This window comes from Epinephelus lanceolatus, chromosome 2 (genome assembly GCF_041903045.1).
Source record: "Epinephelus lanceolatus isolate andai-2023 chromosome 2, ASM4190304v1, whole genome shotgun sequence".
NCBI classification, from domain to species: domain Eukaryota; kingdom Metazoa; phylum Chordata; class Actinopteri; order Perciformes; family Serranidae; genus Epinephelus; species Epinephelus lanceolatus.
This window is the reverse complement of record NC_135735.1, coordinates 40357721-40382936: the sequence shown is the minus strand read 5'-3', so window position 1 is coordinate 40382936 and position 25216 is coordinate 40357721. Positions and strand designations below refer to the sequence as shown.

The following is a 25216-nucleotide window of genomic DNA, read 5'->3' as shown; positions in this document are numbered from 1 at the left end:
TTAAGAAAGGTTGCCTGCCACTCTGTACAAGATCAGCTTCAAGCATGTAGTTGGTAGCAAAAAAAAACAACAAAAAACGATGACGGTTGAAGGAACATTTTGTTACAGTATTTTCAAGCCATTGTGACATGAGCCAAACATTTACTTCAGAAAATGTTGAGTCAATTCTTAGTAAATTGGATTAAAACTCAGTGACATGATTTCCTGTGATTATGAAGTGACAACTGTCATTGTGGCATTAACATCAGCCATTTGGTAGGCGCTTTACTCAAATAGGCTTACTGTAATATGACAACATTAGGACTGGTGGTCCCTGAGGGAACAGAATCCAAAACACTGGCAGTCTCGTTGCCACTAACTCCTGCATTTGCCCTAGTGAATTTCTTTATTTTATAAAATCATCTCCTTTTTGGTGTTTCTGTGAAAACAGATTCTCCAGAAGCTAAAAAAATTCTGATACTCTGTTCTCTCTCTTCTCATCTGAGCTGCCTCACTACAGGCAAAGCCTAGTCAATCTTATTCCTCCATCTGTGTTGTGCTGGCTCCGCCCACTGGGTGAGGGCAGCTGTCAATCAGAGAGCTGCGTCAAGTCAGATGATGAGGCCAGAGGTAAGAGACTAATAGCGTTTCACACCCACACATTTCTATCCTTATGAAGACCTTCAACTATATTCATTCTGTTTCTCAGTAATGCTCACCATCTGTGCTAAATGCCCGACCTATCTAACCTTGAACCTGAGCCCTAAACTATAAAATACATTACAGACATGTCCTCATTCTAAATGTCTCCAACTAGCTCTCATACACATAGAAGTTTACGAACACACTCACAATACACTCGCACACCTGTTTCCTTTTACTCATGCACATTCTTTACAAGACGCCAAAGCTGCAGTTCTTGCACAAACCAGTCAGCATCCAGTCCAATCTGTAACACTTAATATTTCACTGACGTTCCAATGCTGACATGCTGCATTCTGAGAGAAATGCATGCAGAGTATTTCCTATCTGAAGCCTCACTGATCTCAGCAGCTCTCCTCAAGCCAGGATACAATCAGGTCATCTTCTACAATGTGCTTACATTTATATAGAATAGTTTTTGGCTCCACAGGACTGTAGGAGCGGTTGGGGGGGGGGGTTTCACTGACTTGTATTAATTTAAAGGCTTGCTGATGTTAAATTGTGTGAATCCCTGATTCTCCAACATTCTTGTTCATCTGAATGCTCCCCACAGGGACTTTTAGAGCATCCCACATGCCTACCACAGTCATATCTCCAAGCACTTTAGGGTTGAAATCGGTCTGGCAGGTTTTGACGTACATAGTGATGACAGCTGTCATGGTTGCTTCAAAAGCTGCAGGCGAGAAGGGTCACCCATGTCTTGCACTCAAACGCCCATTAATGAAGCTAGGGGCCACCCTGACCAATGAGATCTGAGAATGAGGCAGTCAGGAGAGCCATGAGCCCGCCTCCCTCGGTCCTCGAATACTTCTATTCGTCCCTCCTCCCTTCGGCCTGCTCCTCCGCTCTGATCACCATCATTTAAAAAATAACTTAATGCATGGTTGCTCCCCCCCCTCCTCTTTCTCTACTGTTCTTGCATTCTTTTTTTTTTCTCTCTAGGACTGTACCATCCACGGCTGTGTAGGGAGGATTGAGGAATGGAGGATGGAAAGGAGGCTGAAGGTAGCCAGGGGCGTCAGGGAGGAAAGAGGCTGGGCCTGAGACTGGAATGTTAAGCTGAAGCAGAAACAGCGTCAGTGTAACACAGCACATACTGATGGCACAGGACTACAGGACATGTAACAGGCTACTTCAGTTCAGCACACTGAATAACACTGTATAGGACAATAGTTCCCCACATACTGTGAAAATGATAATACGGACGACAGCCTGAGCATATCCTGCTACATGCTACATGCATACAAGCTGTATGTCCAAGAGGACATAATGTGGATTATACCAATCACTGTGTAGGTGCTGTATCACTTCACAAATATAAAGTGCCGTGTTCTAGCAGCCTATGGATGTTAACTGTTGAAATCAAATTTACTGCCATGTCAAAGAGGCCATGTTACACCACCCAGTCTGAGGCTGGTTTTATTTACACAGCCTGAGGCTCTGGCAGGCGGTTATCTTTCACTTGCATTTATGTTATTTACTGTAAATATGTGGTATGTGTACCTGTTGCTTTATGGCAATTTGTCAAAGTCTTTTTATTAGGACAATCAACTTCAGGCAGTGCAAACTTCTGATGCAATATATATCAGCAATATAGTCTGCCATTTTCCTTTTACTTTCTCTTCTCTTTGCCCATTGGTGTCAAGGAGGAAACCTCTGAATAAAGCCAACTATATGCATAAGATAATATATCATACAGTCTACGGCTTAACTGAATGGCTAACATATTTATTTGAAATCTTGCTTGACAATAAAACCTGAAAAGTACTAAGCTCAAGACAATTCCTCTGAAAAGGTCAGTAAAACAAACATATATTTATTAATAGTTCCTTCACTGATCAATTTTGACCATGCCATGCTTGTGGCAAGTGGAGCAAATATGAATATGTCTTGACATTAAGCCCTTGCATCAAATAGAAACCTTATTCATTTGACTTTCTATCAATGTGATGACATAACTGGACCTCAGGATAGTAATGCTGTCTCATGCTAGCTTTCATGCTCTTCACAGACATTTAACAGCAAAGTTGACCTGGAAAATATTGGCTTGCGTGGTTAATGTTTGGCATCTCTCCATCACAGACGGTGAACCAGTTCACATGTAAGTAATACATTTTCTTGCCATTAAAATTCAGTCCTCAGTCAGGCCCTGGATACTCAGGCCCGAGCCATACAGTACACAATGTTTTCCTATCCCTCGTTGAACCTGGGCTCAATGCTAATTCCATACATTCATTCCATCTCACACAGTCTGGGTTCAACCTTACTAGTAGGGAAATCTGCATATTTGGATATAATGCTGCTGTCTGATGATGCATTGTTGGAAGGACACACCACAGGGACAGTGGTGACTATTTAAGAGATAGACCACTGCACTGTGTCTGCTCTCGTCCTTCCCTCTGGAGCTACTACACAGCTAAAGAATGGTAAATTCATTGTTTCCACTTCACTGGTGTCACTCTTTAACGCTTCAGGCTTAATGTTGACTCCAACTCCGATCACATTTACTTAGGTTTATGGTCTGCCACCATACTGATGTGTTTATTTTAAGTCAGCATCTCCTTCCTATAGCCCAGACAAAGTCAGTTTATCCCCATGGTGATGTATTTATGGAGAGTTCAATATCCAATGGGCTGCTGAACAGCAATCGTTTTAATGCACCAACCTCTCTCCTATGGCTCTGATTTTCTGATAAAGAGTTTGTGAATGTGATGTTATTAGGCAAGTCTCAGATGCTGGAGCTACCACCAGCACTTGAACGCACTACACACTGTTGCTGTTAAAAGCATATGCTGCAAAGTGTTCGCCATACGTTTATATATTTCAAAAATTCAAATTTCCTAAATTGATTTTGTTCACTCAGTGGCATTAACTACCCAAAGTCCTGTCTGATCCCTGGCCAAGTGGTCTGAAATGGGAAAACTGTGGGGAAAATGAGCCCGTGTGGCCTGTGGATGAATGACATCCTCTTTCCTTAATTTGTAACCCTGTCATTATGTTAGTGGTCTGTTAGAAACTCCCACCATCACATGGCCAGGCTGGACTATTTAAGCACTTTGCCTTACACTGCATCAAAACACCACCTTTCTATAATAACAAATAAACTGTAGATCCTTCATGTCCAAAACAGATATTAGCAGACCCAATAACACCAGACACACATACAATACCCACTGACACACACAACATCATTCCAAAATATGGGGCCACACAATCTCTTTTGTATATCGCCTTGGAAACCAAGTCACTCGTGTGTGCCTCGGCGATGTCGGACAGGAGACAGATCGTTGTCAAAGTGTGTCAACATCCAGCTTCACCAAGCCAATGCAAACAGCCTCTGGTCATCATGCAAACTGGGGTGTCTGACTACACGGCTGCAGGGAGGTTAGCCGTCTGCTTATCAGACAGACCAGTACAAGGTGCCCTGGCCCTGCAGTTCAAACTCCAGAGGTCAGGACATCCCTGGTGGTTGCAAAGTGAATCAGAGAGGGCAGGTGCAAAAGCAGATGGGACATAATATAAAATATATACAAGGTAAAATTGCCAGTACCAAACAGAAAAAAAATTATGTAAAAGAACACAGAGAGCTAGTACATCATGGCATTAATGCTGCCTTGATGATACCCTATAAGCAGTGATTTCAGAAAGCAAAATACTCAAACTTCATAAAACAAGATTAATGTCACCACCGCAGTGAGTCACTCAGGGTGGCAGCGTGAGGAACTTAAGTCTCTCTGCCCAGTGAGCACTGCCGGTGGAAAAACTGAATCAGACACACAAGCAGAACACACAACTGACAACTAAGGAGTGAGGAAAAAAAAGAAAAAAGGAAAGGAAATGACCTCCATGTGAGGTCCCTTCAAATTATTCATGTGGGGGGGATTCAGAAATAGTCTGTGGATGTTTTGATCAGGTAAACCACAGAATGTAATGTCAGTCCTAAGTTAAAAGTTTAATTCATTAAAGTAGTTTGGGGTAAAGTTAAAATCATTTGCCATCAAACTCTTTGTTAGAACACTTTATCTTTTTTCTGCTTGAGGAAGGAACTTTGAGTTTCAGTAGATAAGGTGGATGTTTAATAGAACTCATATTAACAATCTAATAACTTAATTTTATCAAAATAATAACTAGAATTCACAGATTAATTTGTTTTGCGGCTCACGACTTATTCTAATATAACAGCATGGGGTAGAATGGCAATGAGTAGGTCTACACACTGGCTCGACAAGGTCAATTGTGTGTCAGGGTTGTTAAAGGCTCACTATTTAACAAATCCTGTACATGGCCTTGTCCACTTTAAGTGATGGGTGGCTGTGACGGCCATTTCTAAGTTTAGCAAGAAAATGTGACGTAGGCAAGAGAGCCACAAGAGGCCTAAAACATACAGTATGTATATTCACTTGATAATGCACGCCTTTCAAAGGTCTCTTGCCTTGCATTTTTAATCTGCTGACCCCTGTATCAGTTTACATAAACCAAGTACGAAGTGACCATAATCCAGTAAGAAAAAACACTGGTCAATATGATGTTATGTCTGTCAAGTTAGGCTTTAACAAGTAATTAACAACAATTTTGCCCTGTTTGGATAATTTCCCAGCCTTGTTATTAGAAGGAACATAAAAAAAGAGGAGAGGAACAGCTTCGATTTAAAATAAATGGGTGCTATTTTCCAAACTCTAAAAACATGTTGGTGCCAATGTATTGGCTGTAGGGCATGCAGCCAGAGTTATAATCTAGCAATTTCTCAGTTTGTCTAAGTGCACTTACTAACCAGGAGTAAGCTCTACAGCAAAGACAGTCAACACTTACAAATGAAAGTTCTACTTCCCAGCTGCTGTGAACCATTTAGTGGATAGATATCAGATCAACCCCAACAGCTTTTACCAATGAAGTGGATGGGAAACCCTTTCTGACAGCCCGAGATAAAACCCTTCATCTATATTTAAACAGAATTAATCCTTAGCTTCAGCAGCAACCCCCAAAACACTGGTGCAGACAATTTTTAAAACTTTATGACAGACTGGAGAGATTAGGAGTCTATTGCTGAAGATGTCACAGGTAAAGATCCCATAAAACCGGAGAACAGAGAAGTTTCATAGCATCACAACGGGCGTGAAAAGAATGCCAGAGGCTGTGTTGCGTCATGTACTCATGAGACATTAAATACAATCCAGGAACTTCAGTTTGAGTAACAGATCTGTGGATTTGAAGGCTTATGAGATAACAAGACACTGCATAGGGGTTTGTTAATGCATAGATAGTGTTCCAATGGTATAAGATTTTCACTGTATGGTGACTGTCTCAAAAATAGTTTCACTATATTACTATTACAGAATTAATATTATTATCAGTCAGAATGACCCTTAAAGGAATGAAAATGGAGGAGTGATTTTTGGTTGAACAAATGTTTTATTACTATAATTGAAACAATTTTGTTAATGGAAGTATGTGTAATAAGTCTCCCCTTTGAAAATAAGTAAAATAAAGGGGAGATTATCCATCCAGCTAGAAAAGCAAATGTACACAGTGTGATAACGGTCAACTTTTATATCATGCTACACCTTGAAACTGGTATATCGCTGCAAACCTACTAATGGAAAGGATTTTACAACTCTGGAATGTCATCTCAGCTGTAATTATTTTATCTTTTATCTAGACTATCACGAGGTAAACTGTACAAATACAACCTTCACATTACAAAGAAATGTGCACTTGCGTGTATTTGATCGGCCCCTTCAGCGCCTCGCTGGAGACAATGTCACCCTGCAGCAAAAGTTGTGTTAGCAAAATGACTCTTATTTTTTGCCAGGAATATTTGCTTCATCTTTTTGGCAGGGCTACATGACCTCTGAGCCAGGACATTTTTCCTACAGCACATTCGTATAAAGAGCCAATGCCCTGCCCCATCTTCAGGCTATCTTCTGCTCCGCGCAATGGTTTTGCCGCAAAACTCAGCTGTAGTGGAGCTCTTTAGCAATTTATTGCTTAAAAAAACTGTTTTCACATCTTTGCAAGAATTACAAGGTGTTCAGACTTTACTACCAAGGACCTTGGTAAATATCCATTTACAGATGCCTACCAATCAATGAGAGAAACTGAAAGCAAATCAAAGTAGAAATACGCTAATGGAGGGGAGGATCAGAGGTCTATCCTGGAAGTGAGTAAAGATGCAGCTCTCTGTTGTTGGCAAGTGGAAGATACAGTAGAGTCAAATGAATACCACAAAATTTAAGTGCATTTGAGATGGTAGAGAATAGTGGCAAATGGTTCTTGGCAACAGAACAAAACAGAGGACATAATACATTATGGACCTGCCTGGGCCTGAAAATCTAAATTAAACAACAGTCTTCAACAACAATCCTCCCTTTGCTCATTGTTCATCTAAAGTGCTGTATATTGAATAACTTGTTTTCTGTTAAGAGACTGCCGTCTTGGGGCTAAAGAACACCTCTCTTTCAAATCCACGCATTTTGGTGGTTTAATAACCTGAGAATCCAGTTAAATGTAGGCATCTTCTTAATTAAAGGGTCTGTCGTTTTTGCAGATATTACACCACCTAAGTGTGTGCAAGAGTTTGGATTCAGTCAGGAAGCTGCACTTTCTTTTTTATGTTATCTTCTGCAGATAGTCTTCCCAGTTTTAAACAAGGGCTGGTAATACACTTAGCTAAGCAAACACCATGCACCTGCAACATCCTAACTTTATGGCACACTTCCTTCACACACACTCCAGTCTTCCTCGCTTATTTAACAACAGGTACAATGCTAAGTAGAAGACTATCATCCAGTGTAAATGGTATGCAAATGGGAAAATGAAAAACAAACAAACAAACAAACAAAATGAAAATAGCATCTGCACGCTGAGGGCAGCAGTCAGTCATCCCATCCTCCTGCTGATTCCTCGCTCCTTTGTCACCGAGAGACGGAGAGAGAAACTACAGCCTTGCTCTTGTTTAGTCCTCCATAAAAGTCACTGGGGAAAGTTTATGGTCGACAGATGCTCGAGTAAATGAGTGGTTTTCCCCCTCTTCCATCGTCTCCTTGCTCAAGGAAGGGGCTTCACGGTCACCAGCGGCGACCCAGAGTTAACCTCCCCCTGTGTTGCCACGGAAACGGAAGAGCTGAGAAAAAGGGAGGAAGCCAGGCGGTGGGAGTTACGACCCGACGGAGTGAGGGAAGAGAAGAGTTGAGTGGAGTCTGTCTTTTTATGTATAATTGTCTCTGTCTGCCTCTGTCTAGCTACTGCTGTCTTTCTCCAGGCACCTCTGACACACACACAGACACACAGACACACATGCTGCTGCTGTCGTCTGAGGCAAGCCTTATTCACTACTTCTGATCTGGCAATCTGCAGTCAGCTCCACCAATCACAAGGAGATCTTTCTTCCGACACAGCTGGCTTCCTCCAAGATGGCGGGTTGGTTATTAAGCATGGCCTACTGGCCGATTTTGTACCATTACATAATTAAATTAAGCAGATGTAAGTATGACAGCTTTTTCATTACAGATGAGTTGTTTAACTTGAGTTAGTCCTCTGGGTGTTACATTCGCAACAGTTTGCTAGGTCTGACCACTACTGCAACATTCCCTCACTCAAACACCTCCCTGACAATGCACACACATACACACATGCACACACACTGCATGTACATGCAGCAAAACTCTTCTGCTCTGCCCGATGCAACCAAACCCAACACCTCCTAATGCCTCAGAGGCACTCAAGACTCCAAGCACTATTCAGCTTTACCTACAAACAGCAGCTGGATAACAGGATGGAAGCAGAGTAAAAACCAAGAGGAGGAAACAAGTGAGTTGAGCTGAATTACACCTGTCTCTATGAGGCCCAGCAGCTGGTTAGTCAGCTTCCTGCCAAAAAACTATATCATGACGACAAAGAACATTCCAAACAATTCTGAGATTAGCCTTTAAAAGTAGCGATCAGGGAAAAGATACAAGAAAATTTCCAAGGCAATGAATATCACTCAGACCACAATAAGAATAGAAGAAAAAAAGCATAGGTGCAAATCCGCCTAAAACTCAAGTGTCTGTGTGAGGGCAATAGAAAAGGGCTTGTAACAGCTCATAAGAAGCTGCAGAGTTCCATGGCTGACAGTACTTACTGTATTGACACCATTAAAAGTATGCCAAAGCTATGAGTAGTTCCTGTGTGCAATGCACCAATGGATGTCCAGACAACTATGACTGGATTACTTTGAAACTTTCAAGAAATAATGTTGTTTAGGTAATGTCTTTTTTTCCATGAATCTGAGGTGGATTGATAAATGTTTATTTGCTATGGACATATCATTAGAGATAATCATATCATCAGAAAGTTCAAGTCATACAGGATCCAAAGATATGTGTAACATGTCTGTGTTTTTAGATTTGACTAAACTATGAAAATTTTATGCAAATTGCAGAAACTGGACGATGAGAGTTTTAAAGTACCATAAGTGCTTCCATGAGCTGTGCGTGCTGATACGCTGGAGAAACTACGATAAGTAACTTTCTGTTGTTTTCAGAACACCTGCATGCACCTGTGCCACCTCACACAGTGTCTTTGCTTCACATCTCAATATTCTTAGTCTTGAACAGTTTTGTAAATAAGTAAATAACATTGACCATCCTGTTACAATGCAATGTTCTGCTGGGAGCCGTTGGGTCCTGACATTCATGTGGATACCACTTGATGCGCTCCACCCACCTAAACACCATTGCAGACAACCAACACCTTCTAATGGCAACGGCACTCCCTGATGGGGGTGACCTCCCCCAGCAGAACAATGTACCATACCACACTATAAACACTGCTTAGAAATGGCCTATGGAACGTGACAAAAAGCTCAAGGCGTTGACTTGGCCTCCAAACTCCCCAGATCCTAAGCTGATCGAGTGTCTGTGGGATGTGCTGGTACCCCACCTCACAACCCAAAGGACTCAAAGGATCTACTGCCAACACCCTGGTGCCAGAAACCACAAGACATCCCCCAGAGGTCCTGTGTCCATGATACCAACAGGTCAGAGCCAGGTCTGATCCAAGGAGGCCCTACCGTGGATTGTCGTACCTCTGAGGTACCACCACATCCCAAATCATTGTTCAGATAGGGATTTGGGGAATTTGAGACGAGGTGAATGCCTTGAGCTCTTTGTCATATCCTCAGGCTATTCCTTATAATATTTTGGGACATCCTGTTGCCATGAGGGGGTCCTTGATCTGCAATGGTGTTTGGGTGGGTGGAGTGCATCAAGTTGCATCCACATGGATGCCAGGACCCAAGGTTTTCCAGTAGAACTTTGCATTGCAGCGAGATGATCAATATTATTAACTTACCCACCAATGGTTTTAATGTTTTGCCTGATCAGTGTATATTGTATATTGTAACAAGCAATAAGTTGTTAAACAGATATGTGTGATGAGCGTAAATCGTTGCTGTGGACACAAAATGTAGTCAAACTTCTGAAAAACGTACCTGGGGTCTCCTTTGCCCAGGTTAGCTCCGCCAGGATGGAGGATGGTCTGGTTCTTCACCATCTCCACAACACATTTAGTGTTTAGTTCCTTTTCTGTGGATCAGACAACACATAGTGTTTCAGCCGAAGCACTAAACCCCACAACAAAAAGTTTCTATAGTGTTCCTTAATGGTTTCAATAGAGCACAAGTTAAATGGCTATTTAGCACAATTGCTTCCTGTGGAACATTAACTTCAAACAATTTGCGAGTAGGCCGGGAAACGCCAACACAGAAAATGACCTTTTACCTTGGAGTGAGCATTAAGCTAATCAATACAACAGGACTTGTACAGGTTTCTCTCCCTCCCTCTCACATGCATACATGCACATGACTAAGGACCTCCCATGCTGACCCTGGCCTGTTTGTGTCATGACGCAACACTTGGCCTTCAGAACACCAACTGGCCATTTCCAACTCAGCATAGAGAGTGGTCCTCACGTTTTGTCCACTCAGGTATTCGATCGGCTGCACAAGTCAGCATATCATGTAGCTACACATTGAGGGTACTTCATCGAGGTTGTAGTTTTAGTTTTACCAACTACAGTTTCACTGTTCCATCAGAAATTAAGTGCTTTACTTGTAAATGCAATGAATGCATGAGTACAGAGTAAATCTCTGATCTCTTTTTGGTAACTTTTAATAGATATTTCACATGTTCTTAGTATAATGCACTACATATCATGTTTTCATAGCTGAGTCAGTCATATAACCGTCTAATAGAAGGCTTGCCGTGAAAGTAACCAGCAGAAGCATTGGAAAATAACAACATGAACAGCACTGGAAATTCACTAGGCTGGTAAGTCTCTCCATTCATCTGTCTTGCCACTGAGACTTAATGATGGTTGTCTACACACAGGCTAGGTGCTGCCAGAATGTCCTGGGCATCCAGTTTTGGGCAGAACTGGTCGTGCATTTAAAAAAAGGTATATGACAATAGGTTTCTTGTAGAGCAGGCAAATTTATCACTAGCAGAGTACCAGTCTTTTACTGTTGGTGAATGTTTGCGCCACAGCCACTGAAATACTTTGTGTTTTTTATTAGGGCCATTTGCTTAAATTTATTATAGAACACCATTACACTTTATTACCAAAATAAAAATATCTTGTTAAGGATTGTTAAATTACAATAATAACATAATTAGGATGAGGTCAGTAATACTATTTGTTTTTGATGACAATACTATCTTCATCTTGGCCTGTGGGCTAATCAATAATACAGGATCAGGTAACGTCACCCACATGATGTTCTCTGCAATCGAGAAGCTTGTTTGTAAAAGCAGGCAACAAAAGTCAATGATAAATTCATGCTATTTAACCTGATAAGATAAAGGTGGGGCTCAGGATTCTTTGCCCCCATGTGTTGCTCCTTGTGGGGATATCCTCCTCCCTCCCACAGGAAGGTCAGAGGTCAAGGCTAGAAAAGCACACCTTTCTTTGCAAATCGGTGTTTACTCAAGGACACTTCAGCAGAGGAGACTCACTGATAATAAATAATGTCCTTCAACTAGACGACTTGGTTCAAGCCTGCCATGTAAACATGCATCCATCCTGCTGAACTGCACTTCAGAATTAGTTTACTCTGTATCTTATCATTGTATTTACCATCACCATTTGGCCCAGTATTTACATATAGACTGCTACATTTTAACACACAATCATGCTCCTGATGAGTGTCAATAATTATTTCTCCATTATGAAGCAAGCATGCAAGAGCATGTGAAGATTTTGAACTTCAGCAAATGTGTTAGGACAGGAAAACATTCTGTGGTTTCAATTCCTTTCTTCAACTGTCTAAAGCAGTATTACTGTGTCATTTTATGGTCTTTATGACTTCAGTTGTTTCTTCTCACCAAGGCAGAAGAAAGCAGGGATGAGCTCATACAGTATGATGAATAAGTCAGCAGTTGAACATGTGCCATTTTTTCTATATAAAGAAATGGTACAAGATTCTCAACAATCAGAGACTATTAGCACTGTACACTGTTGATTACAGTATATAGGAAACGGAGCAATTTTTAAATAAACCTTTCCTAAATGTGGATGACTTCACCAGATGATAATTTATTTCTTTGGCAATAAGGCTGTTGCAAGGCACTTAGCATCCTTGTTAAACAGTACCTGGCCATGCTTGCCCACTCTGTTTCTGCCAAGAGTGTTTTTAACTGTTGTGTAAGTGGTCAGCATGCTGTGTGAGTTTACATGTTATCCTAAAAAACATACAAATTACCATTTTATCTGGCTGCTATGACAAGTAGACTAAAGAATATGAAGAAGTCACTTTACAAGGTACTTTTTATAAAAGTGGCTGCAGAAGTAGACACCTCTAACTCCCCAGCCAGCACCAAAATCTACCACCAATTCCCTCCCTGAGATACATAGAGGAATCCCAACCTGAGGGGTTTTATGTCTCAGAAGAATCTAGCTGTGCCTGTGCAAATCAGGAACATTAGGGATTTGAGGCTAAACTGTCTGTTTAGAGAGCCTCAACACTGCTGTTCCTGGCAGGAACACGGGGGTAGAGCCATGGAAACTTGGTGTCAAAGGTCAGAGGACCTGAATCACCCTCCAATTCTTCTGCTGTCAAGGGCACCACAAAGCAAAAAAAGCAAAGTGAGCCAGCAGAGTGACAAAATGACAGTGAAAGCAAAAGAACAACATAAAGTTAAACAGGGGGACTGACACACAGAGAGGCTGAACTTTCTCTCTCTTTTTCGGCTGTTGCCTACATTACCCATGTGCCCCTACTGCTGCAGCTGTACTTCCTGCTTAGCAGAAGGGAAAGTGTGATGCAGTGAGGTTATGAGGATAAATGTACCCATTGTTATCTGCCTCTCCTTGCTCCATAACCAGCTCCCACTTTCCACTGGCCTTCTCTGTGGTCCTTCCCTGGGCTACCGGTGCTGAGGTTTGGCACAACAGCCCTGACATCAGCCATTGACTGCAGTGTTGCCGTTGCTACGCCTGGGGTTGCTCTGTTCTTCGAGGGCCACAGCCATGGGAACATGGAGCATTACGCAACGTTAGCAAATATTCATTCAGACTCACTCCCTTCCTGCCTTTGTCCAGCTAGGCAGCTACACCACCTCTTCTCCCCAACCTGGGATACACAGGGACAGTGCCCTCGAGGTTAAAGAAGCCCGCTTATTATTTCAGTATCGCAGGTCTGAATCACTGCACCAGCTGGGGAAATGCAAGTGAGGAATGCGAATGTGTATTCCTTTCTTCCCTGAACTACTGCGACTGTGTCATGAAGCAACTGCCTCATAGCAGAAGACAGGGGAACAGCTGTACCTGAACTGAGCAGCTCAAAAGGTGTGGGAATACATGGAGGCCTGAATAGTAAATGATGTGCAGCTGGAAAAGAGCATTAAAAGGAATTCTTCTGGGGTGGTTCAGTTATTCTGAATTGACATATGATGGAAGAATTCTGTGTCCACTCAGAGCTAATATGGCTATTTAAAAATCATACAAATCTCACATTAACACTGGTAGATATGGACAGAAGCTCCATTCAGACAGGGATCAGAAAGGCACTACTGGAGACGTGGCACTGCTGGTTCCAAACCCTTTCCCACTGCCTTTAGTAAGCCATCAATTTGCCTGCTCGTTCCCCTTCACCAAAATCATAATTGCTTTTTCTTCCTCAGCAATGGAAGACACACACATGCAAGCATTTGTTTACAGAGCTGACAGTCTTGCATGTTTGATATCATGCACCAGTGAAGCTGGACATACAGATACTAGTAATGAAGCCTATTTCTCTTAAAAACTTGGATGCAACAGGGAGGAAATAGTATACAGAAAAGACTTTTTGCTTCAGACTTTGCTTCACTGAACTTCTGAAATTTGATTTTTGGCTTTTGAATTATGGTTATTTCAAAATAAACAAAAACACAAAGTATTAGTTAAGTTAACACTGGAATTGACGGACAACCCCAAAAAAGGTTGTGTTGCGGTCAAGTAAATCTGGCAGACAGCTTGCCATCACCTGTACCTGTGAGGTTAGTTGGAAAGAAACCTGAATGACTGAGTTCACACTGAAAGCAGGAAATGAACATGGGCAACTAGAAAAGATCAGGAACTTCCCCATTGAATGAGATGCGGCCAATGAAATGTATTACTGTAAATCCCTACCTCTATTAATCTCAATGCACCTGCTCTGAAGCTGAATTCTACCAGAGCTAACCTTGAGCCTCTCCATCTCTGACTAGGTTAAGACTGCAGGCAAATTAGATTTGTTTCTCAAATCAGATCTTGAAGACAGACTGTCCACACTGTTATTTCCAAGTAATTAGATCATATTTGTGTGTCCAGACATCATCAACCTATCCCCATGGGATTCTGTGGTAACACTCTAGGTGTCAATAAGGTGGCAACACTGGTAATGCGGCTTTCCAACATGGAAGCATGAGAAATGGAGGTCCATCATTTTGCCCTCCTAACAATTTATTTTGGTATCTGTTCACACACTGTTGTCCCTCAGGTTGTCCTCCTTAGCACTCTGCTAGTAGCAACATGGATCTGCTCAGCTCTTCCGCCACTCTGGATTTGACACTGGCATTGGGTGTTGTGTTCAAAGACAATTTTAAATCAGTTTTGAGCATCAAGATTGAGATACATCTGTTGAAATCCAATTGGACTGTAATTCAAACCACTTTCAAATGTGGTCTGTAGCAAATTTGCAAAAATCTGACTCGTGGTTTTTTGCTGTCCAGACTTCTTAAAAATCAATCTATACATAATCTGGACATGCCAAAAAATATCATTTGGGATGGCAGTCTAAACAAGGCCTCTATCTCTATCTAATTATTTACAACCTTGATAGTTCACTTACCTAATGTCAATGGACTCATAATTGTCATTCAAAAATAGAAACACATGGAATTTTGTGTGTCCAAATCAAATGTCTATCCTTTCAGTTTTTTCACTAAGAAAAAACCTCATGACTGCTGAGTTTGTCTACATTAGAGTCCATGGTAAATCCCTGCCTATGGGAACAGTGTGGTGATCCACTGCCTTGGTCTTGTGACCGACTTCTCTGGCTCGGGGGGGGGGGGGAGGAGATACGTGTGAATCACTCTGCCAGTTGTTGGTCAACCACTCTGCCTTAGCAGCTCTCATGGTCTCCCACAGCACATGGTCTCCCACAGCAAAAACATGGCTTGGCAATCAACCAGCAAAGGTCATCCATCCTTTACTGTTTGCTGCACTGAAAATTTGCAATATAATTGCCTGGAGCATTTGCACACAGATTTGTGTAACACTGCGCCTTTGTTACCCAGGCTTTTCTAAAATTGAGGACAAGGTATGTATCAGTGTGTAGACACGCAGCAGCCCAGGGAAGATTGGTGGACTGAAGATACTCGCATGCTGGCGAATGTTAGTGAGGCAGCAATAACAAGAGTAAGAGCCCCTGTTCAGACATTACCACTGAATAACTTACTTTCTAGTGAATGATAACTCTGTAACCAAGTGCACTGATGCCCGACAAGAGCTTTCCTAACATATTGATGTTGCCCTCATTAAATCACAGCAACCCACAGCTATCCTGTTAAACTACTGACTTGCCCCACTATTGCAGCAAGTGACAGATGATGTCAAGAAGGTATTGGCATCTGTGTCAGCCAGCAAAGTAGCCAAAGTGTCTAGACTTTGTAACAGTGGATCTCACACAGCAGCTTTAAATCTAGCTGGATGGCACGCAGCCATGAGGGAAACCCTATGGCAGCACTGTACGAACATGTGCCATCCAGACCAGGCAGACCACAGCTTTTTTTTTTAATCTGCTGCAGCTCATTTCACTAATGGGTGGTGATTTCTGACTGGCATCCCATTCCCAGAAAATTAAACAGGGAGTACTTAAGTCAAGCCAGCCTCCGAGGGACAGTGTTATTGTGATACACCGTTTGTTCATAGTTAACCTGTGATAGTCTATGCATCATATAAACCTGAGATTGTCTATGTACAATAGTGTTAATCTGATTTTGTTGTATCCATAATAATAAAAATCTGACATTTAGTCAAAGCATAATATAGCCTCAAAGGATCATGTTGACCTAGAATTCAGACAATGCAGACAGATGCAGCCTCCATCTCCAGCACTATTGTAGAGTCAGTGTACCAATAACAATCCACATCTGAGCAGACTGAAACCCTCTCACCTCTCCTGTTCATGGGCCGTACACGAACAGCCACCTTGACATTGGAGTCGTCCAGGCTGGGCTCCCCCATGCTGACTCCTTACCCAGGCAGGGGAGGTAGTGCTGATCCAAAATAAATCAGCTCTTCAGCTAAACAATCATCCAAAAGCCTGGAAATGTTGCGCTAGCCGGACTGTCGGCCAGCTAGCTTCGCTCAGCTTTGCTCCATAGACCAGGCATGTCCACGGAAAAACAACAAAAAAAAGAGCCTGGATAAAATCCCGCAGGAAGCCAGCCGCCGCCGCTTATCTTCTTCTTCTGCTCATATTCCAGGCTAATTTAAATCCACAGAGGCGTGGAGGCTGGAAGGGAAAGGAGAAATGTAAATTGAGTAAGATGTTACAGCAGCTGGTGGATGTGACTGAGCAAACATATGCTATCTGCACAGCAAAAAAACGGGCTAGCCAGCTAATCTGCCAGGCAAACTGAAGGGTAGCAGTGGCCGGAAAGTTTTGACCATTTCCTATCATTTGACTACGTAACATCCTCTGACACAATCCCAACTTCGAGCTACATACCTTGGAGGAGTCATCCCAGAGGTGACACCGCTAACCTACACGTACAACCGAGAGAGATCCCCAGGGAACCGCCTGGCGATGATAGACTTCTTCCCAACGGAATCCACTATGTCCTCCCTCTGTGTCGAGCTACAAGCAGCTAGCAGCATCCGCCCTTCCGCCGAAATATTACCCCGTCAAATTAAGAGAGTCGGTAAAACTCGCTAGTCGAGCTCAGAAGCCCAATTAGAGACACATGTGACAGTTTTTCCCAGGACATGTGTCACTTTTACGATGACGATATAATGCGTTGCGTTGCTTTAAAGCTAAAACACAAGACACTTTTAGCCGGTCCGGATGATGCATGCATGACTCCCTGCCGCTAACGTTAGCCAAACCACCAAAGACAGGGTGAGCTGTCAAACGCCGACAAAGGCTAAACGTCCTCTTTTGGTTACACATCTTTCATAGTTAAATTCACTTTTCAATCTAATTTCAACTGGGACTGTAGTTACAGTCAGAAACCCTAAAGTAATCGGAACTGACAGCTAGCGTTAACGGAGGTTAGCTAAAACCCTTACAGACGCTGCACCTCACCTATCCTCTCGCACCGCATTTGATTTATAGACCAAATACGAACTAACTACAGATACGTTTTCGATAGAGATACCAGTTTACATTGAGCTTTTCGTTTAATTTTGTCGAAATTATCTATTGAACATGTTTACACCACTCTATACTAACGTTGGTGTTTCAAACTTTAGTCCTCCCTGTGGTTCTGCGGTTGCTGCAACCAGTTTCCACAGGGGGACATTATAACACCAGCCCAGCCGGGGACCGTTAACATCAAGTTAACGAGTTGCTTAGAGTGCCGGCGGTCAGGCCCGGTAAGTCAGAGGTTAACTTACAGTTTTACACGCTTCCCAGGATAAGCCGACCAAATAACAACGTACTAGAGTGTTTTTATGGATAAAATACAGAAAAAAAGATTCTTCTTACCAGATGTGTTCAAGACCCCAGTCAGTCACGCGACACTTCCGCTGTCCACCGTCAAACTAAACGTTATACTTCCCCCTTTAGTTTTCAAAATAAAACCTGATATTTCATTTTAGTTCAGTGACATCACGTCACATGAAAGTTCAGTGTAGTTAGTCACTCAGTCCAGTTTATTTCCATTCTACCTCACACAAGTACACAGTAAAACACACATTTTTGCACAGCAGCATACCTTTAACATTTAAGCACAACAAAACACTTGCAAATACACAGCACTGATTTTTTTTTTAGCTAAATTAAAATGATTTTTAAAAAAATCCTTTGGATAACACAATTGCAAGCCTTTAAATTTATATAGTTCAATAAATACATTTTGCCATATATAGCATATTTTACAATAAGCAATAGAAAAACAAAACTGTATTTGCCATTTTACCTGCTCACACATCAGCTTTTAGGTAAAAAAAAAAAACCCTCAACTGTAATACACGATTTAAAAATTTCAAGTACAGCTCCCAAACACAACACTATGCAAACTATCTAACGCCCATCAGTCTGAGAGTTACAAAGTTAATACAGTTTGCTGACTTCGGGCTGAGCTTTGGAGAATTCTATCCAGTAGCCTGCTTTGACTATGGCTAGATTCATAATCATCAGATAAATAATAATTTGCTTGTAGCCTACCACATGCAAAACTCCTTCATCTTGATAAGCAGTCCATTATTTCAATTATTTATCGCTTCATAACAGTCAAGTTTCCTAATTTTTTGTTCATATCTGTAAATTCATACCTCCAGATCTAAAATTGCAGTAAATAGCATTTATTAAATATCTACTAAGGGGCTGTTTGTTATTTATGGAGCTAAAGGAGGTGATGCAAAAAGGGGGAGGCATATCATAACTTTTTCAGCACTGGGGAAGGATTTATGTTTTTTATTTTGGCTTAAGGGAGGGGCATACAAATGTTAGTGGTTGTATTTAGTATTTATTTTATTTTGTTGCTGATTTTTTTAAGAAAACATGTCTTCTGGGTTTTGAAGCCATATTTTCTTTAAAATCGTCAAAAATACATTATTTATTATAGCCAGAAACTGTAAAAACATAAATAATTGTTGAATTTCTTAAATATCCAACCATCCTTGGACACATTGTATGCAACGAATGCTTTCATCAGAAAGAAAAACAAAAACAAAAAACATCTGAGCTTAAAATAATGATATTTCATCAAAATCACTTTGTGAAGGCCTCGATCAGCAATATGAGGACTTATGTAAAATATGGCCAAAAATAAACTGTTTGCTCTAACTAACCAGCATGCATGTCAAAAGTGAAAAACAGAGGGTTTTTTGACTCCATGATTTCTTCTTCGATGTTTTTTTTTTTTTTTTTTCCAATTTTCTAACATCAAATGGTAAGTTTTAAAAATCTAATAATTTGGTTAGAGAGAGGGTCAGGCTTTTTCACTAGTTATTCAGGGAGGCTCAAGGTAGTGAGAGTAAAAAAAAATCCTCACAGTCACACCAGAGTCACACCCTCCTCTGATAAGTAAAGAACAGTCCCTAATTACTGAATACTTATTTTTCTTTAAGAATGTACTATTATTTTGAAAAACACATACCGGAAGTAGAGGTACATCCTTCAGTGAAACAAAGGATTTCCTCAGTTTCGACCTGGACTGTGCTTTCAAGACTGGAAGGTGTCTGACTGACACCTGCTGAACACTGGTGGTACTACGTGACAACATTATTACAGCATGAGGCAATGTCAGATAATATCTATCAAATACATGTATCTGGCATCATCTGTGAGGGAGATGGTCCATTTTTGTGCTGTGTCTGAGAAACTAAAGGCACGAGTGACTAAACATTTAAATATATAGGGCTGGGAGTCAAAGGTACCTTAACTCCCCACCTGCTCCTGCTGATCTGCTGTGTAGTTGTGCCTGGATGTGAAGCCAGATGGAGCTAGTTAGCAGTAGCCTACATGAAGTCAAAACAATAAAATAAGGGAAAGGGTGATGAAGGCCTCCATCAGCAATATGAGGACTTTAAATGATTGTTCAAACACTTCTGGATTTATGCCCTAATGAGAAGCAATGGAGTGTAGCAAAAGTCATTTGTGGACCACTTTAGCATAATTACAAATACACATACACAATCACAGGTTGCTGAAACACTACTTTTACCACTAATTTCTCTATTTGCTTGAATGAAATCAATGACCTGCTCTATCTCGTTTATTTTCTCTACCTGCTTGTTTTGATGCTGAGAGTTTAACCACTGAATGCACAGACTGTGAGATGCAAACCATGTAACACCTATTTCCTCATATGTTTGAGAGTAACAAGACAAGAAACTTCAACTTTTTTTGTCAAGAAGAGTGGACAATTAGGAAACAGGACTTCATCCAAGTCTATATAAGGAGAATTTAAATCAGACCACAAAGAGGAAATGGTCCCTTCACTCACCCCTTTTTGAAAAGGACTGTCAGATGCTCCTGTCTCAAACAAAGTGTCTCATAATTTCTCTTTCACATTTAAAAAATAGAATAGTTACTTGTGTACTCTGAGGGACTTTGGGGCAATTATTTCTTATTTTTACTGAAAGACAAACATGGCCTCAAGAGACATTCTGTTAACTGCTGATTTCAGTTAAAGAGTCTGCGAGGAACATTAAACAAAGTCTGTAAAAAATCTGAATCCTTCTCTTTCTTAAAGAGTGCTTCACAATCTTATCTCAGCAAAGGGGTCAGACGTCAGAAGAAGGGTTTTGGTGTCTTGTTTATGGGCTCTTGAACAAGCAGTACTAACAGTTGCTGGTATCGAAACAGTGGAGCAGTTGAAACCACTGGAGGGCACTCTGCTGCAAGATGTAGCAGCATTGAAGTGTAATGTAGTAGAGAACGACTGACTGTTTAAAGGCATTCCCTGCAGTGTAGAGTTCACCACTTGTTTAACCTTTACATACTGTAATTAAAAGTATAGTTAATTTTGGATCATGTCAAAGTAGGAACACAAAGGTTTTCTCAAAATATAATCATCTTAGTTAAAATGAGTGGTAGGGTGCCTAATGATCAGGGAGTGGAGGTCATAATTTAAATTCTTTTAAAGTAGACCCCAGCATCCCTTCAGCTTGTTTCAACCAATCCCGTTCCACCAGGTGAACTGCGCCTTTAGGAAATGTTGACCTGAAGGATGGAATGCATTAAACTCTTGTCGTCAGAAAGTCGAGAGCGTAGGCAGAGGGGAGACAAACGCACACAGAGATGGTACCCCGCCTCTTTTTTCCAAGAACCATGTACACACCAGCATCTGGCGTCATTGCTTATGTCTGAAGAATTACTGTCATTCTTTTTTCTGCTGGGTGGCTCACAGTGTGAATGTACTGTGGTGCTATATGAAACAGAGCGTGGGTAAAAAATGCAATGTAAAAAGTACATTGGTCAGCTACAGCATTCCCTCCAATGACTGACATTTAGGAGATGAAAGCTAAAGAAAAGTAAATGTATAATTCAAGAAAAAAAAACAGTGTCTAGACTCCTTTGTAAAATGTCGATATATTTGGTTCCCAAACGGTTTGCATAAACGAAAATAAACAGATAAAGCCCCATAAGATGTTAATGTAATCTCACTGAAATGGTTCTCTCAAGCAGTAAAACAGTGAGATGGCTTTTTTCAGTATTAAAGTGTTCATCAAGAATACTCAGTACCTGATACACAATCACTGGCATCTAATATACTGTACACACTCATCCACAATGTAGAGAATATGTCTGAAAACCATTTTAATTAAGAGTTAGGATAAAGTCTGTAGCTGTGCTCATCTTTTTTTATGATCATAAACTCAGCAACCAAATCCACAAAGGGGTGAGGCAAGTAGACAGGTCATCTAAAGTGCAGTCAAACTGTTGTGAAAAGGATACAGAACAATGGCTAATAAAGCAACATAGACCTGTGTGCTAAATATATACCATGCGCTAGCAACTGCTTAGCTTAGCTTAGCTTAGCATAAAGACTTCAAATATGGGAAATCGGCTAGCCAGGTTTCTTCTTTAAGTAACAAAACAAACCTACCAGCACCTGTAAAGCAGCAATGATGTAATATGATGGACAAGTGACATACACCGATCAGCCAAAACATTAAAACCACTGACAGGTGCCGTGCTGTTGGAAAACTTTGGGTTCTGACATTCATGTGGTTGCCATTAGACATGCTCCACCCACCTAAACACCAGTGCAGACCAGGCACCCCCCTCATGACAATGGCACTCCTCAGTAGCAGTGCTCCCCCCCAACAGGACAATGCACCATGCCACACCACAAAAACTGTTCAGGAGTGGCCCAAGGAACATGACAGAGACCTCAAGGCATTGAACTGGCCTCCAAATTCCCCAAATCCCAGTTTGATCAAACATCTGTGGAACGTGCTGTTTCCCCACCTCACAACCTACAGGACCCAAAAGATCTGAAGCCAACGTGTTGGTGCCAGACACTATAGGACACCCCCCAGAGGTCCTGTGTTCATGCCTTGACAGGTCAGAGCCAAGTCCGGTCCAAGGAGGACCCACTGTGGATTGGGGGTACCTCTGGGGTACCAGCACGTCCCTCAAATATTCAGTCAATTTGGGATCAGGGGTATTTGGAGGCCAGGTCAACACCTTGAGCTCTTTGTCCAATTCCTTTGGTCATTCCTGAGTAGTTTTTGTGGTGTGGCATGGTGCACTGTCCTGCTGAGGGGGGCACTGCCATCGACAAGAATCATTGCCATAAGGGGGTTACTTGGTCTGCAATGGTGTTTGGGTAGGTGGAGCGCATCAGGTAGCACCTACATGAATGCCAGGACCCAAGGTTTCCCAATGGAATATTGCACTGTAACAAGATGATCAACGTTATTCACTTCACCCACCAGTAGTTTTAATGTTTTGGCTGATCGGTGTACATTGCATGTGAGTAACTTCTGCAACAGCCTGTGATAAACAACATGTTTATGCTATTAATAAATAACCAGTACAGAGTTTATGCCTGTTTCAATTATTTACACCCTGCAGGTTTCATTGTTCCAATTCATGCAATGTATATATACAACAAAACTACCTAAATGTAAGACATTGGTTAGGCTATAGAACATGGTCAGAAGATATTTCCCATCTTAACATGCTGATGAGGATCGCTTAAATACTCCTTTAAGGTCCAATGTGTAGGATTTAGTGCCATCTGGCAGCTGAGGTTGTTGATTGCAGTCAACTGAAATATCTCCTGTGTGCCAAATGTGTAGGAGAGCTACGGTGGCCGATGTGAACAGATGCAAATGTGAAACGACAAATGACCCTATTGAGAGCCTGTGTTTGGTTTTGGTCTGGGCTACTTCAGAAGCATGGTGGTGCAAAATGGCGGACTCCATGGATGAGGACACGATCCCTATGTAAGTGGTTTATACTAAGGTAATGACAGTGCAACAATTTTTCTTTTCAGGTGATTATACACTAAGGAGAACATATTTATTATATGATGTTACATTTCTGCCAATATATCTGCCTAAACCCTACACACTGGGCGTTAAAAGGATGGAAGGGTACATTGGTTGTGTTTTCCAAATTCTAACAAAAAGAAGACTGTTGTTGCTACCACATTTGGAAGAGCCCGTGGGTTAGCCCTTGTCTCTTCATTATTATGTATCATGCAAATTTCTCATCATCCAGCCCCTGAAATGGGGCCCAGAATGGCTCATGGGGAACAGGTGAGCGGGCAGGAGGTGGGATCAGGTGGCTGGCAGAGTGGGAATATTGCTGGGGGCGATTAGTGGACAGGTGATGGCAAACCACATTGCAGTCTGATGTTTCAGTATCTGAAGAGTCAAATGGCCATCAGTGACACTCATCAGGGCTGTGGGAGTGAGTGATATACACCTTAGGGCACATTACACAGAATGCATTGTGATCTCTCACTATTTCCTGTGCACAGTGCCCAATGGAAAATCAAGTGATGAAAGTGTAGGTAAAACAATGAGTGTTAAAGAAGTTATTAAAAAAAACCTTTCCCATCTGGTGGTTTTTAATCATTTATGATTCTCACATAATAGGCCTGCTTATAGGCAAGCATATTTGATTTTAATCCTCTGCTCCCCTACCCTATGCTCTGCACATGGCCACTCGTGACGTACATTGCTACGCAAGTGATGACTGGAAGTGAATAAGGAAATGTCAAACGATTAGTGAATTGCACCACTTCTCTTATACGTAGGAGAACTGGAAATAGCAGGTTTAAACAGAAGACGTGAGGGGCACAGTGCGGAGGAGAGAAGGATGTCACAGCTTTCACCGTGACACATTGTAAGTGACTAGATTTAAAAAAAAAAAAATTAAGTTATGCCCCACAGATCTGTTTACTTTCTTTCAGGCTGGTTAATTCAAAGTAAATGTTTGCACCCCACAATCGAAGGAAACCTGGAGAGCTTAGAGTGATTAAGACTCCTGAGGGGTTTTCCTGAGCAAAGGGCAGAGGCTTTGAAGAATATTAAGAACACTCCTACTGTTTATATTATTCAATTTCAATCAGCATCTTTCGCTCAGGGTAATGAGGAATTAGCCTCTTGTTATCTCCCTCACACAGATACGTACAGTAAATACATTTCAAATGAGAGGTCAGAGGTCAACAGGGAGAAACACCCAGGAAGGAAACACATGGAGCAGTTAACTACACCCTCAAACTGGCTAGATCCAAGTTGTAAAAATGTTTTGTTCTGTATTACTTTTGCTCTGGTGTGTGTGTGTGTGTGTGTGTGTTTGCGGGTGTGGTGATGTGAGTGATAAGGGCGGAGGGATGGAGGGGATGGTCTGACTCCTTATCTGCTCCTTTGTTGAGATGACACGATTACAGTAATTGTTCCGGCCACTAATCAGACCAAAGCAGGAGATTGTGTGTGTGTGTGTGTGTGTGTGTGTGTGTGTGTGTGTGTGTGTGTGTGTGTGTGTGTGGTGATTTGCTGAAAGATGGGGATTCTTAACATTATCTAAGATTATACAGAACAGGTATTTGGGCATTCTGATTGGTTACAGCTGTAGTCCATCATTTTCAGTTGTATGTGCGTGCTTTTTGGGTGTATATATATGATATCACACTTGTGGAGTTGTTGCGTTGCCTTGTGTCTCAGCCAAAAAAAGGTGCACATGAACACACCGCAAAGACTACGGCCAATGGACAACTAGCATGTACTTCCTGTACCTGCGTGAGAGGAAACAACTACCATAGCAGCAGGTGGAGGTAGTCTGTAATTGTCATTCAAAAAGGGAAAGTGTAACCAACAGGGCAGTCTGAAAATGCTAGTTACCCAATTA

At 41.6% G+C, this 25216-nt stretch overlaps 1 protein-coding gene across 7 annotated transcripts in view; it reads right to left on the bottom strand.

Annotated features, from left to right (window-relative positions):
• Positions 1-17937, bottom strand: part of kif13ba (kinesin family member 13Ba) — a 53302-nt gene extending 35365 nt beyond the window's left edge. For 3 of the 7 annotated variants that reach the window (XM_033625775.2, XM_078161684.1, XM_078161692.1), the window contains exons 1-3: positions 16910-17066; positions 16353-16693; positions 10151-10244 (exon numbers count right to left, since the gene is read on the bottom strand). In XM_033625775.2, the coding sequence (XP_033481666.2) occupies positions 10151-10244; positions 16353-16422 (164 nt within the window). In that variant the 5' untranslated portion in view covers positions 16423-16693; positions 16910-17066. Of the gene's footprint in view, positions 1-10150; positions 10245-16352; positions 16694-16909; positions 17067-17887 lie in introns of those variants that run through there. The other 4 variants (XM_078161685.1, XM_078161686.1, XM_078161696.1 and 1 more) reach the window with 2 other exon arrangements.
• Between the last annotated feature and the right edge of the window lie 7279 nt (positions 17938-25216).